General features: G+C 26.1%; 3 protein-coding genes across 5 annotated transcripts; 1 reads left to right on the top strand and 2 right to left on the bottom strand.

The window, feature by feature from the left end:
* Positions 1–313: 313 nt before the first annotated feature.
* Positions 314–3,446, bottom strand: LOC119673624 (general transcription and DNA repair factor IIH helicase subunit XPB). Of its 2 annotated transcripts, XM_038084849.1 has the most exons (6): positions 3,365–3,446; positions 2,966–3,126; positions 2,417–2,909; positions 1,815–2,362; positions 986–1,755; positions 314–923 (listed from the first exon to the last, which is right to left on the bottom strand). In XM_038084849.1, the coding sequence occupies exons 2-6, from the start codon at positions 3,015–3,017 to the stop codon at positions 387–389; spliced, it is 2,400 nt and encodes a 799-aa protein (XP_037940777.1). In that variant the 5' UTR covers positions 3,018–3,126; positions 3,365–3,446; the 3' UTR covers positions 314–386. The 2 variants fall into 2 exon arrangements, with proteins under 2 accessions (XP_037940777.1, XP_037940776.1); XM_038084848.1 differs by lacking the exon at positions 3,365–3,446 and having other exon boundaries at positions 2,966–3,186.
* Positions 3,447–4,138: 692 nt separating this feature from the next.
* Positions 4,139–5,480, top strand: LOC119685327 (ubiquinol-cytochrome-c reductase complex assembly factor 1-like; the record flags this gene model as incomplete). Its single annotated transcript, XM_038099579.1, has 5 exons — positions 4,139–4,196; positions 4,283–4,317; positions 4,439–4,672; positions 4,732–4,983; positions 5,049–5,480. Coding segments are annotated over 5 exons (864 nt in total), but the record flags the coding sequence as incomplete, so codon positions are not given.
* Positions 5,481–5,593: 113 nt separating this feature from the next.
* Positions 5,594–6,657, bottom strand: LOC119673598. 2 transcript variants are annotated; one of them, XM_038084847.1, is made up of 3 exons: positions 6,510–6,657; positions 6,322–6,460; positions 5,594–6,266 (listed from the first exon to the last, which is right to left on the bottom strand). In XM_038084847.1, exons 1-3 carry the CDS (start codon positions 6,520–6,522, stop codon positions 5,627–5,629), a joined length of 792 nt encoding a protein of 263 aa, XP_037940775.1. In that variant the 5' UTR covers positions 6,523–6,657; the 3' UTR covers positions 5,594–5,626. The 2 variants fall into 2 exon arrangements, with proteins under 2 accessions (XP_037940775.1, XP_037940774.1); XM_038084846.1 differs by having other exon boundaries at positions 6,374–6,460.
* Between the last annotated feature and the right edge of the window lie 6,603 nt (positions 6,658–13,260).

Genomic DNA, 13,260 nt, shown 5'->3' with positions numbered 1-13,260 from the left:
TTCGTTATTACTTGAATATTGAATACAAACTTCTTATATGAGCTGCATAACTTTTGATGTGTCATACATTCGTGCACCAGTTTAGCATCTTACCATATTTACATAAATAAACTTACAATTAAAATTTTATGTCATTCTATCTTCGAGTAGAAATCCATAATTTCGAGTAAATTTTTAGGAAATTTCCTACACCTTTTCACTTCGAATTTATTTTAATAACTTTTTAAATTTTTAACTGTTTCTAAATTTAAAACTTAACATCAGTGAAAATTCACAATTTCATTTTCTTATTTAATTTTATTACATTTTCGCTTTTTAAATTTATTATATCTATAATCGCAAATTTAAATATAAAACAGAAATAGTTTCACTCAGTTATACTGAAACTAACGGAATTTTTTAAATAAAGGATGTATATTTCCTGTTTTTCGCCTTTGTTCGTAGTAAATAGCATCATCACCGCCTGACATAGAACTCAAACCACCTGAACGCTTAGTTACAGAACTGCTTCCTGGACGTGCACCTGGTTCTCCCGGCATTTTTTCGTCCTCACAATCTATGTCGGAAGCAGATAAAACTATCTGTAAAAGTTGAGCCTGCTCTTCACGTGTTTTATAAGCAAGGGTATCGTCTGCGTCCATGCCTTCAAGACGTGTTATCACTTTATAACTGTAACCTTGATTAACTAAAAATCGTTGACGCTTGCGAGAATAACCCATTTCCAATGTGTCTTGCGAAACGAGTGTATAAAAGAAAGCATTATATTCTTCTGCTATGGCTCCTTTTTTAGCACGTAGAATACGACCAAGTCGCTGAGCTTCTTGACGACGTGAACCACCATGAGAAGAAATTTGGATTAAAACATTTGCTTCAGGCAAATCGAAACTTGTATCGGCAACCTTAGACACAAAAATTGTATTTACCTAAAAAACATAAATTTTATTTATTTAAACATTTATCTAGAGTAATCTGATTAAATTATTACCTTCTGATTAAATTTAAAATTTTGGAGAATTTGTATACGTTCACTTTGAGAAGTTGGGCCGTAAATAAACGGTTTATTCATTTTTATTGCATAGTGTTTTAATGCAAACACATTATCTGAAAACACAATAGTCTTGTCTCCCCTTTTTTCGTGATACTTAATAAGGAACTGACATGCTCTGAATTTTGATGGATTCATTACATAAAGCAACATTTTCTTAGCAGTTTTTGTGGTTAGATATTCGCGATAAAATTCAGGTGACATATAACACCAAACCTCAGCACACTGCACTCTTGCAATAAAGCCTTTCTTCTGTAATTCTAACCAATTAGCTTCATAAAGTTTGGGACCAATGAGGAAATTAAGATCAGCAATCTTATCATCTTCACGTAGAAGTGTTGCAGTTAACCCTAATTTACAATGCGACTGCACAATGGTCAAAACGCGACGAAACATCTTTGCTGGAATTGTATGCACTTCATCTAGAACCATTATACCCCATTCCTGTTCCTGTAACCAACGCATAGTTTGTTCAGCCTCCCAGGAACGTTTTTGTGTATGTGTAATCATTGAATATGTTGTAACAAGTATACCACAACCCATTGGTTTATCCTTGGCTTCGGAAGTAAACCGACAAATCATACTGTCATCAGCAGATGACCACATTTTAAATTGTTGCTTCCATTGTTCCACAGATACACCACTGTTACACAAAACAAGTGCTCGCTTACGTACAGTACAACAAGCGGTCACGCCAACCAGCGATTTACCTTAAAAAGCATCTAGTACTTATAAAAATACTACAGTACACCATACAGATTTAACATACCCGCTCCACAAGGTAAGACAATTACACCAGAACGAGCGCGGCCATTACCGAACATTTTACGTAGACTTTTCTCTTGATAAGGACGTAGGACTGCTGTTGGTTTCAAATCTATATTAATATCTGGATTGTTTGTATCATTACGAAAATCATATTCTGCTAGTAAAGGATGCTCAATTTCAATGCAACGTCTTTGAATTACTTCAATTTTTTCTTGGTTTACTTCAAATGATACAGTATTTAGACTTGCTTCATCCTCATCTTCATCCTCGTTATCAATTTTATCATAATAATTGGTAATATCATCTGGTACCACACCAGCAGGATCAGCGTTAGCAGCGGCAGCGGCATTTGCATCATTCGCATCACTTACGGTTGCAGCCGCGTTATCATTAGCAGGCAATTTGGTACCAAATGTTGTAATGGCTTTATGATCAACAGTTCCTTGTATAAATTCTTCATTTTCATCTCGCTTTAGACGACATTGTTGAATAACGGGATCTTTAAGTAACTTTTGTAAAATTTCTGGATGTGGTGACTCAATAAAGTATCTTAAAATTAATTATGTTAGAACCAAGTCCCTTTGGCAATATCCATGTACTTACTTATTGTGCTTAAGAACTAATTTCACTTTTCCATAAGAAAGTGTACAAAGTTTTATAAATTCCACAATACCGTCAGGTACTGTGGTTTTACTTAGACGTTTCAAATACTCAATTATATCATTGGTTTGCAAACCTACTGAAACTGCAGCATATAAACTGTACGCAGTTAATTTATACTCATGTATGTGCTCAGGACGACAAATTGGTTCTGCTATTGCAATAAGAAAATCATGAGCGTGTTTATAAACTGGTGAGAATGATTCTAAAAACACATGGCCATTAGGTGCTACCCATATCGGACGATTTGTATGATCTGTTTTCAATTCCATTAATGAGCGGTAATCTTTTGCTCCAAACTCATCAGTCATAATGCCTTCATCATTAGTTTCTGCATTTTTAGTCGCAGCACCAGGTATACCATCAGTTTCACTACAATCCATAGGTTCATCTACCATTTGACTGTAGGCCTCATCTTCAGGGCGTCGTTTTTTTCCTTAATATAATAATGGTTTATTATGTTTTATTAATTTATAATAATCCATATAATACCAGTTTTATCTCCCCCGAATTTTTCTCTTTTTGGTTTTTTTGGCGGTCCCATTATAATTTATTTGTGAACAACTATTAATTTCACCACCAACCTTTTCGCAAACAAAACACACAATGCACTGGACACAAATAACCGGAAGTGTTGAACAACGTTTTTCACACTAAATAATTTTCGAAAATTGTTCACTTATATTTCCTCAATAATTTTTTTAGTTTATAAATGTTTGCAACTAATAAAAAATTTCCTTCTATAATTATATTAGTTAAAAACAGCTATTATTTGTTTTTTAAAAATATAACTGCAACCTCTAACTGAAATAGTGTACTTGCCACAATTATCATATTAACGAACTTTTAAATAAAGAATATTTAAAATTACTTATATTAAAATCCACTTACGTTTTTACAATTATAGGCATTATAATTCGATTTTAACAATCTGGTGCTACGAATTAATATTCAAATTGCGCCAATTTTACAAATGTCATATTTCATATACTGATGCTTCTTGAAACAGTGTTAATAAGTGCTCTGTTTTGCAAAGTATTATTCGTTTACGAAAATTTATGAAATTTTCAAATTTTGTTTGAATTTTCGTTTACATGTGATTTGTGGTATATGATTGCAATATTCGTTGGAATTTCCAATGAAAGTTCACCATTGTTTTCTAATTGCGTTTATAACACTTTTTTATTTACTGGCCGAAGTGTGTGGCCAGTATTCAATTACCGGCCTAGCAAGAGAAAACAGTGTTGTTGGTTTGCATACATTCCTGCCGGTATAGGCTTGGTGTTTTTTGCCCTACTTGCGAGCCACCGAAAACGCCTATTATTATTGCTTTTGTATTTATACATGTATTGTATCAATTAAATACAAATATAATAATTATATATAAATAATGACTTCTTCACAATTACTAACCTGTCAGAATTACTAATCCTGTCATCTGATTGGAGGTTTCCTTTTTAATCCAAAAATCATTCATAAGAGATCAGTTTTAAAACTTGGCATTATTGTAGTTCGAGTGGCTAATCAGGAAAGTGGGATTATTTTTGTGAAATTTGTTTTTGATTTGCATGTTAATTTTTAAGCCACACGTGTTCTATTGAAACATTGTTGTCGGAAGAATACACCTATGAATCTAAATTCTTCTTATTAAAACGAATGCGATAAAAAGCACATGATTCTAAAAAAATATGGTGGCATCATTTTTTGTTTGACAGTTGCAAAGGTTGTTTTTAGTGCAAGTATTAATTTAATGTGTACAAAAATTTAAATTAATAAAATTAAAAATAATGATTAATTTGCGTTCTATAGCAAAGTTTTCAAATACAAAGCAATGTTTATCAGCTGTGAGTGCATTATTAATTTTAAACTTATTTTAATTTTCGATTCACATAAATTTTAATGAACCCCACTGACATGTCTTATGTAAACGTTATATTAATGTTTATTTATTTTTATTCTATTTAGATCACTCAACTGCAGACAACTACAAACACTGAGCGGAATCAACAGTTCTTATATTTTGATAGTCTTACAGATGCTTGTCATATTAACAAAATTCATCCACAGCTTTCGAAAAGGAAATATTGCACGGCAGAAACAAATTTAATAAATAAACAAACAAAACAACAATTACAACAACAAAATGGCATACTTAAACGTGTACTACATAAAGTTGGACTTGCACCAAATTCAAAATCAGTACGTATTTATAAAAATATGTTTATTAACTAATTGTTAATTTTATATATTCTTGTTAGCGTCTTAAAGTAGCAAGTCATATGCTGTATGAAACAGTAGCGGACAAAATTAACTATTTAGTTTTCTTTCGGGATTTCAAACTGCCAAATACCTTCAATTCTTGGTTTCTTGTTACAGAATTGCATGTCTGGATGTTATTGGTCCGCGCAATGGCAGAGGGTTCAGAGTCAGGAGAAGACGGACGTTTTCTTCGTAACTGTATTGTGGAAGCTATGTGGGGTGATGTAAATATGCGTGCAAAAAAATTGGGTGTAAGTTAAAATTAAAATAACCTTATTCAAAGAAAATCCAAATTACTAAGTCTTATTTTATATAGGCAAATAATCCATCTCAAACACGCAAACAGATAGAAATTTTATCCGAACAGTTTCAGGCTGCTCTAATAGCTTACGACGAAGGAGCAATGTCGAATGACAGCATTATGGCTGGAGCGCTATGGCGTAGATTTTTTGAAATGAATTGTGAGGATTATGAGAGAATTGAACGGCTAGTCAAATATGTACGAATCCAAATGATTATGCTGGACCAATTGTCGCGAGAGGAATTTATTATTAAACCAAAAATACCTTGGGTTGAGTTAGACAAGATTACTGTAAAATAGTTTAAATAATATAATAATTATTTAAAAATGCCCCGTGTTTAGAAGAATATAAAAGCTGTTTCTATGACTTCTTGTTATGATGTTGAATAGAAAATTGTTTTACAAAAATTTTTCGACACTAAAATGAGTTACATGAAAACCAAAATAAAACTTACTGTAAATAAAAGCTGACTTTAAATTATATCAACAAAAAAGGATTATTTAAAATGGAAAACATTCTCCGTAATAAAGTGTAATTTTTGTGTTGGGAAGTTAAAATCACATGTAGTTACTTTATAACCTCTAGTTATTTTTTATATTTCTAAGTTGTTAATATACTTCAAAGTTGTAGTATTAAGGGGTACTTTGCGTAAAAAATCTAAAATTCTTTGTTCGACAACAGATCTGTTTGTGTCATCGAAATCTCTTAAATGTGTACTTATTTCAACTAAAGCATTTTCTAGGCTGAAAGGTTTTTCAACGGGTTCTTGCTTTATTACTTTAGCATCAGGTACTTGAATAGGTTGCTGCTCTAGTATATCAATATTGGGTGTTGCAGTGGGTTGCTGCTGTGTTCCTTTGATTTGTGGTATTACAATAGGTTGGTGTATCATTGATTTGGCCTGTTGTGTTTCATTAACTTGTTGCTGCATTACTTTAACATATGAGGATATTGCAATAGGTTGGTGCTCTATTACATGTGATGTTTTAAAAGGTTCTTCTTGCTTTATTTCATTAGGTGGAATAGACTTAAATGTTTCTGCATTCTGATCCATTTCATCAACAACAACAAATTCTTCATTTTTTAGCTTTTCCAATATATCATCAGTTATAATATTTTCTGGAAGCTTTCCACAATTAATCAAAACTTGTCTATCTTCATCATTATCTACTTCTAAGTCAGTTTCACTTTTATTGCCTGATCCAGTAGGTGAACTCACACTTTCTTCAATTCTGTAATATGTAAAATCTCTTGTGACTATTAAAGTAAACTACTTTTCATTTATACTTAAGAAAATTAAGTTGTTCTAAGTATGGCCAATGTGAACCGCGTAAAGTACCTTTGATTGGGCATAATTCCCTGGACATACGTAGTTCCTTTGTGTATTGCCCGCGCAAATTGATCCATCGTTTTATACAAATTGTTTCTAAAAATTAAATTTTAACTTCTGATAATTTAATTAAAGATTTACTTACTTGTCGATTCCATTTCATCTGCAATCCTCTGCCATATAACATTTTTCGTCTTCAAAGCTTGGTAGTGATTAATACCACTTCGTTTTTTAAATAAAATTGGATACTTTTGAACTAAATTAATTAGTTTATAATCAAATGAACGATTTTTTTTATAATTAGTTCTTGTCGTCATATTTGTTATTGTTTTCGTTTTAGGCTTTGTACTGGCTTCATTTGTTTTGACATTTCAAAATCAGGGATGACTACTGAAAATGCAAAGAACAAGGTGACCAGACTATTGCTTTAAAGCGAATCTACAAATTGTTAAACATTATATATGGTTGGCGAGTAGGTACGCCAATCTATAAAATTTTACCAAGTTTTAATTATGAAACATGTACCTTTTTGAACCAAATTGGCAATAAAATTTTTAGCTGTACAATAAATAGAATATTTACCACAGAATTCAATCTTACCATTCAATAGTTTAATGGTAGAGAGTGTGATAACTTTTTTTTATAAACGGAGGTATCTCAGTATCAAAAAACATTAATTAATAAACATATTAAATAATATATAAGATAGATTCAATAATTTTTTTTGAAGTTCAGTAAAACAACTGATTTTTATTTTGTTATTGTGAAATATTTAACAGAATTTAAATAAAGTTAGATAAGATTTTTGTAGATATTTTTCTTGGAATTTTTTTGATTTTATTTAACACAAACAAAACAAAATATTAATTGACTTCAACAAGCATGTTTAGACATAACTCAGTAAAGGAATCTTAGCGGCTTGTTTAGCTTAATAGGAACTTAACCAATAATTTTATTTTTTTATTCCTATGAAATCACAAAGTTACCGAACTACCTTATCATCAAGTCTCATAATTTTTTCGATATTCGATAAAATATTCTTATGTTGACGTAAAACTTAATAAATGATTATATATAATGGACATAAAAATTTAAATAAATGAAATTTTACTTAAATCAAATTTTTTCTACCTTTTCTTACCAATTTTTATCTTTTATGTAAAAAATCTCCTACTTTCACTGTCAATTTTGCAAATTTACCTTAAAAGAATTAAAAAAGGGCGTTCACAGACGTTTGTCACATTATGACTGTAGTAATTACCGAGTTACAGAACTACGATGAATACACCTAGCGTCTGAATAATCAAATTGTCTTTTAGTTGTTAAGATAAACACAAAAAAGCAAGCTAATTGTTATCATCGAATATAAAGTTTATATAATAAATTTAAGGAATATATAAAAGAATTCTTGAAATATGAGCTTCTGATTAGTGCAGTTTGTTTAAATATTCAAGGAAAGAAGCGATTTAAAGGCTTCATCAATTTTAATAAATCTATTTCGTATATGTAAAATTATATCGAAACTGAATAAAATATATATTAATAATACATTCAAATATGTAATCCAGATCAAGAAATTGTGGACAATCTTCAATAATGAGGTATTTATCTTTAGAATTTTTAAAAAGGGAAGATGCAACTTCTTAAAATTATTTTTTATCTTATGTTTATTGATACTATTAATAATACTAACAATCCATAATATTTTTTTTTTTTGTTCAATTGCAAACCAAATAAAAAAACAAAACCTATTTGTGTTTAGGTGGAGTCTGGCTTTCGTTATAGGTCCTTTCGTTATAGGTAATGTGTTAACATCATTATTCGATAACAATAAGAAGAACACAATATATCTGTTCCACGAGCTACTCGTACTAAAACTCAAGGTAAACACAAGTAAAGTACAAAATGAGAGCGTAACACAAATAAAGTGCCAAATTACGCTCTTTACAAAGATCCTCATGGAACAGCTTTGTTTAGTCTGGTGAGAACACCAGTACCGCGCAAATAAACAATACAAAAATTTAAATTGAAACTAAAACAGCTGATTCACATATCGACGCAAATTTTACTTGAAATAAAATGTACGAGTAAAGTCTGTGTAGAATTTTAAAATTTTGGCAGTTTATGTTACGCTCTCAGATTATCGCATTTACTCGAAAATTTGTTGGTGGGACACACTTGTATATACACAGTGTTATTCAAAGCTACTACGAGTACAGACCTAATATGTGGTTAGTCCTGTCTATCATCGACGATTTTAAAATCAAACAAGTATATTCTTTTTTTTCATAAATTTTTAATTACAATCTTTATTTTATATTAATAGAATGTTGCTATATTATTTTATTTAAATATTGTTTTAGATATTGTGTCTGACTGTGTATATTTAATGCTGTACTTTTTTTTGTGTTTAAATCTGTTTATAATTTTTAAAATTTTCACAGTTCACAACCTTTACAAAATTGAAATTTGAAGATTATTGTTAAATAAAAAACTTAATCAAAATAAGAGTAATGTTTTTTGAGTATTTATAGTTTTCTTAACAAGTAGATTTGCGCAAATATTTGCATTTAAAATATTAAGAAGAAATAGTTGAAATTTTATTTGAGAATTCATATCCATATTTCTATTCAACTAAACATAAGTGTTTAAATATTTTTATGTTTTATTGAAAATAATAATTATATATAAAAAATTATTTCGCGGGCTGTGATTGTTACATTTGCTTTCATTTAATCTTTTGCTTTGTGTATGTTGATTTAATTTATTTCTTATCTTGTAATTTTTGTTTAAAAAATTTTATTTTAATTTTTAATACTTTTATATATACGTATGTATATATATATATATAATTCAGCGCTTGTGTTTGTTTCAGTATTACAATTAATCTCTTAGGAAGAAAAAAATAACTGCTACATTTTTTTTTATAATTTTAAAATTTTTTATATATTTTTAAACAGAAAATTTTTTTGCGAAATAGCAGATTTAAGTTAAACTCACATTTTATACATAAGCTTTAATGCTTGTAATTTGTTAAAACTTTAAATTTAAAAATAGGTTCTATTATTACTATATATCTTTAATAAATTTACTTTTAAGGATTCATGAGGGGAGAAGGGGATGTGGCCATTTAAAAAAATAAAATGGACACAACATACAATTTGGCACATTTTTATTATTTGTTAGCTTTCATAACTATTTAATCATTTTACAAGTACATAATATATGATTTACTGATATAATTTTATTTTAAAAGTTGCACATTTTCACTACAAAATATTTTTCACACTTTTTTGTTTTAATTATACAACTAGTTTTTAAGCTTACAATATTTTGACTATACTTATTTTTATACTACATTGTAATTATTTTGAAAAGTTAAAAAAAAATATGCTTTGTTTTTGTTTTTAGCTGCGGTGAGTAGAAGTTTAAAGACATATTTTTGAATGAAATAGACAATTTTTTATTAAGCGATATTTTTTTTAAAAGTAATACATGTAACTTTGATAAATCGAACAGAATTTTATTTTGAATTTTTCTTGACATTTTCGTGAGGGATAGATACTTCCAGTTTAATAATATTGTCTTAATTTGTTGACTGCTTTTAATAAAATTTATTTGTGTGAAAAAAAAACATCATATATGAAATTTTTAAGAATATAAATTAATCTCTAAATTTTAATTTAATTATTATTATGAAAATATCTACTGTTTCTTTTAATATTATTATGGAATCAAGAGAAAAGTGTTTAAAGATTATAAATTTATCTCACCACTTCTTACTGAATTTTTATATATTAATATATAAAAACTTAGGTAAAAATTTAATATCATTAAAATTTATTCGAAATTAATTAAGTTATTATTAAAGTATTTAAGTTTAGTTTTTTTAAATTTTGAATAAGTTTTTATTAAATACTGTGATTTATTTAATAGTTTCATAAATTGTAGAATTTTTCATATTTCAAAAATGTAATTTGAAATATTTAAAGAGCAAAGTTCAAAAAAATTTTTTTTTTCAAATTACAAACAATTTAAATGAAGAAAAAATAAATAAATAAAGTATTGAAACCACACAATCGAAATATATTTTTAAAATTTTTTATAAGGTTCTCTATTTAATTAAAAAAAAAAGACAATATTTTAAACTGGAATATAAAAATTTGGACGGCCAGATAGAAATTAAGTGATTGAAAAATATTTAATATACAATACTACTATAGTTTAAAGTTAATTATTAATATAATTTTTATATTTCTGGAAAACTGCATAAATTTTAAAAAATTTATATTTATTATAATTTTAGTTTTTTATATTTTTTACGCTTTACATATCAACATTGAGATTCTGCACACAATTCAAAATTCAATTACCGTTTTTCTTCACAAACTATTTTTGTTTTTATAAACATTAATTATTTTTTTATTTTTTTCTTTTAAAGACTATATACGTAATTTGGCAATTGATGGGTTTTATTTCATTTTATTTTATTTATTGATATTACATATAACTTAACGATTAAAAAATTAAAGCGCACACTAACACTAAATGTTGTCAATTAAAATTAAAAATATTTTTTATCATATCAATTGTTAAATTTATAACATAAAAATAATTTTAAAAATAACTTTGGCTTTAATTGTAAAAAAGTAAAAACTTATATATAAAAAAAAATTTGTTCTTGATTTTAATGAATTAATTAGTCTGTATTTAATTTATTTTTATTAACTCATGATTTTTAACATTTTTTTAATATGATAATAGTTTTTTAAATAAGGAAATTTTAATATTGTAGTAAGTTTTTTTATCTAGAAAAACTTAAATACATTTAGAGAGATTTTTTTTTTAAATTTAAAAGGAGATTAAATTTGTTTTTAAAATTTGAGCAATGTTACAATAGTTGTTGTAGTTTGCATTTGACAAAAAAAATAAATTCTTAAAATAATCGAATTGATTAATATTTATATACATTTTTCAAGTAATAATTTTATTCATATAATATATAAAATTGAGCATTGTAATATGTTTAAATATATATATTAATACTTGTATATATATATATATATATATATTTATATACATATATAAATTTTAAAGTCAAATTTAAAACAAACTGATTTGTTTTTATATGTACGAACAATTATTAAATGATTACAAATAAAAACATATTTTAATGAATAAAGCTGAATGAATATATTAACCAATTAAAAATATGTATTTTATAATTTATTTTTACATAGATCTCATGTAAGTAGACAATCTCATATTTTAAAGTTTTGATGTTTGTATAATAACAACAATTTATATATATATATATATGTTTATGAAAAATTGTGCATGTTTTTAAAAATTATATTTTTTTAGCAATTAATAATTTCTTTTATAATTTTTTTTGTATATTTCGAGATATACGAAAAAATAAATATATAAAATGGAAAAGTGTATTTTTTTTAAAAAGTGTGTTTATAAATATTCCTATGTACGTACAAATTTTTTCTTTTATAGCTAACTTATATTTTTTAATTTTACATTTACTACAACTATAATTTCTCAAAATACATTGGAAGCTTGGCTAAAACTAGTTTTTGGGTTTTATTTTTTTTTTAATTTTATTTTACTTAACTCTTGGATTATATAGAAATAAAATTATTGTATATATCAAGGATATGTCTACGTGTTGATCTTTATATTTGTAATTTTTTCTTTAAATGTATATTAAATAACTAATCTCAATTTTATTTACTAATATTCGCCTCTTATTTGTTTCAAAACGCTTTGCAAATTAGCTGCCAAATGTTTTTATTGAAAAAAATGTTTAAACAATTAACTTATTTTTAAATAAAAATTATTTTTAAAAAGAGAGTCAAATACAAATCTTTGAAATAAATTTTGAGTAAAAATATTATATGTCATGTTATTCAATATATGTTCTTATTGAAACGAACAAGAACTTCTTATCAATATCTTTAATAAAGTATTTATTTTATAAAATTTTTTGAAAGATGAAAAGTTATCCAATTAAAATTTTTAAATAAAAAATATATATTTAAGAAATTATGAATTATGAAAAGTATTTGATTATGAAAATAAAAGTAATTAAAGTTCCTGATTGCTGTAAACTATGATTTCGAATCATTTTCGTAAGAATACAACTATATATATTGTAATCATCTAAATCATACTATTTATGATTGAAATGATATAAAGTACATATATTTATATGTTTCATAATATTATCATAATTAATTTACGAATACAAACATATATGCATAATTGTGATGTTTTAAATCATATGCAAAATATTTTATTTATAAGCAAATTTTTATTTATTGAAATGACGTAAATGAAAATTATTCGATCTTATACAATTTGAATATTTTAACATAAAATATATGTTCTATGTAATGAATAGTGATGTATGTACTGAATTGTAAATAATATAAAAGTAATGACAAAACAAAAAAAAAATTCATAAGCATATTATGAATTTATATGATATGAATTTTTATACAATTGTATAATTTATAACATAAATATTTTTAAATATAAAGTATATATATATATTATATATACATATATGTTAATTAGCAAGAAACATACATTTAAAACTGTACGCTCCTTAACTGAAAAAAATAAAAATAATTTGTTTATTTTTACTTAAAATAAAAAAAAAAATAAACAAAAAATGTTGAAACAAAATTGATTGAGATTTTCGAATTTTAAAAAATAATATAAAAATCAATTTGAAATGTTAGATTTAAGGAAAACTCTAATAAATTAACGTGATGAAAAATATTTTAACGACGTATAATTAACTACTGATTTGTTTATATACGCAAAAAATTAGCAATTTTATTTTACAAATTGCTTTTGGTATTTCTACTTTGTAATTTTGT

This window comes from Teleopsis dalmanni, chromosome 1 (assembly GCF_002237135.1).
Source record: "Teleopsis dalmanni isolate 2A chromosome 1, ASM223713v2, whole genome shotgun sequence".
In the NCBI taxonomy this organism is placed as follows: Eukaryota; Metazoa; Arthropoda; class Insecta; order Diptera; family Diopsidae; genus Teleopsis; species Teleopsis dalmanni.
The sequence above is the reverse complement of the archived record's forward strand: the minus strand, read 5'-3'. Positions and strand labels throughout refer to the sequence as shown.

What these genes read in the sequence shown, in the direction of transcription:
- LOC119673598 (XM_038084847.1), bottom strand. An exon ending in GAACAACTTAATTTTCTTAA is followed by an intron (nt 6,267 to 6,321) that starts GTATAAATGAAA and finishes TACATATTACAG; the next exon opens with AATTGAAGAAAGTGTGAGTT.
- LOC119673624 (XM_038084849.1), bottom strand. Translation starts at nt 3,017, where the DNA reads ATGGGACCGCCAAAAAAACCAAAAAGAGAAAAATTCGGGGGAGATAAA. An exon ending in TTAGTTCTTAAGCACAATAA is followed by an intron (nt 2,363 to 2,416) that starts GTAAGTACATGG and finishes ATTAATTTTAAG; the next exon opens with ATACTTTATTGAGTCACCAC. An exon ending in ATTTTAAATTTAATCAGAAG is followed by an intron (nt 924 to 985) that starts GTAATAATTTAA and finishes TATGTTTTTTAG; the next exon opens with GTAAATACAATTTTTGTGTC.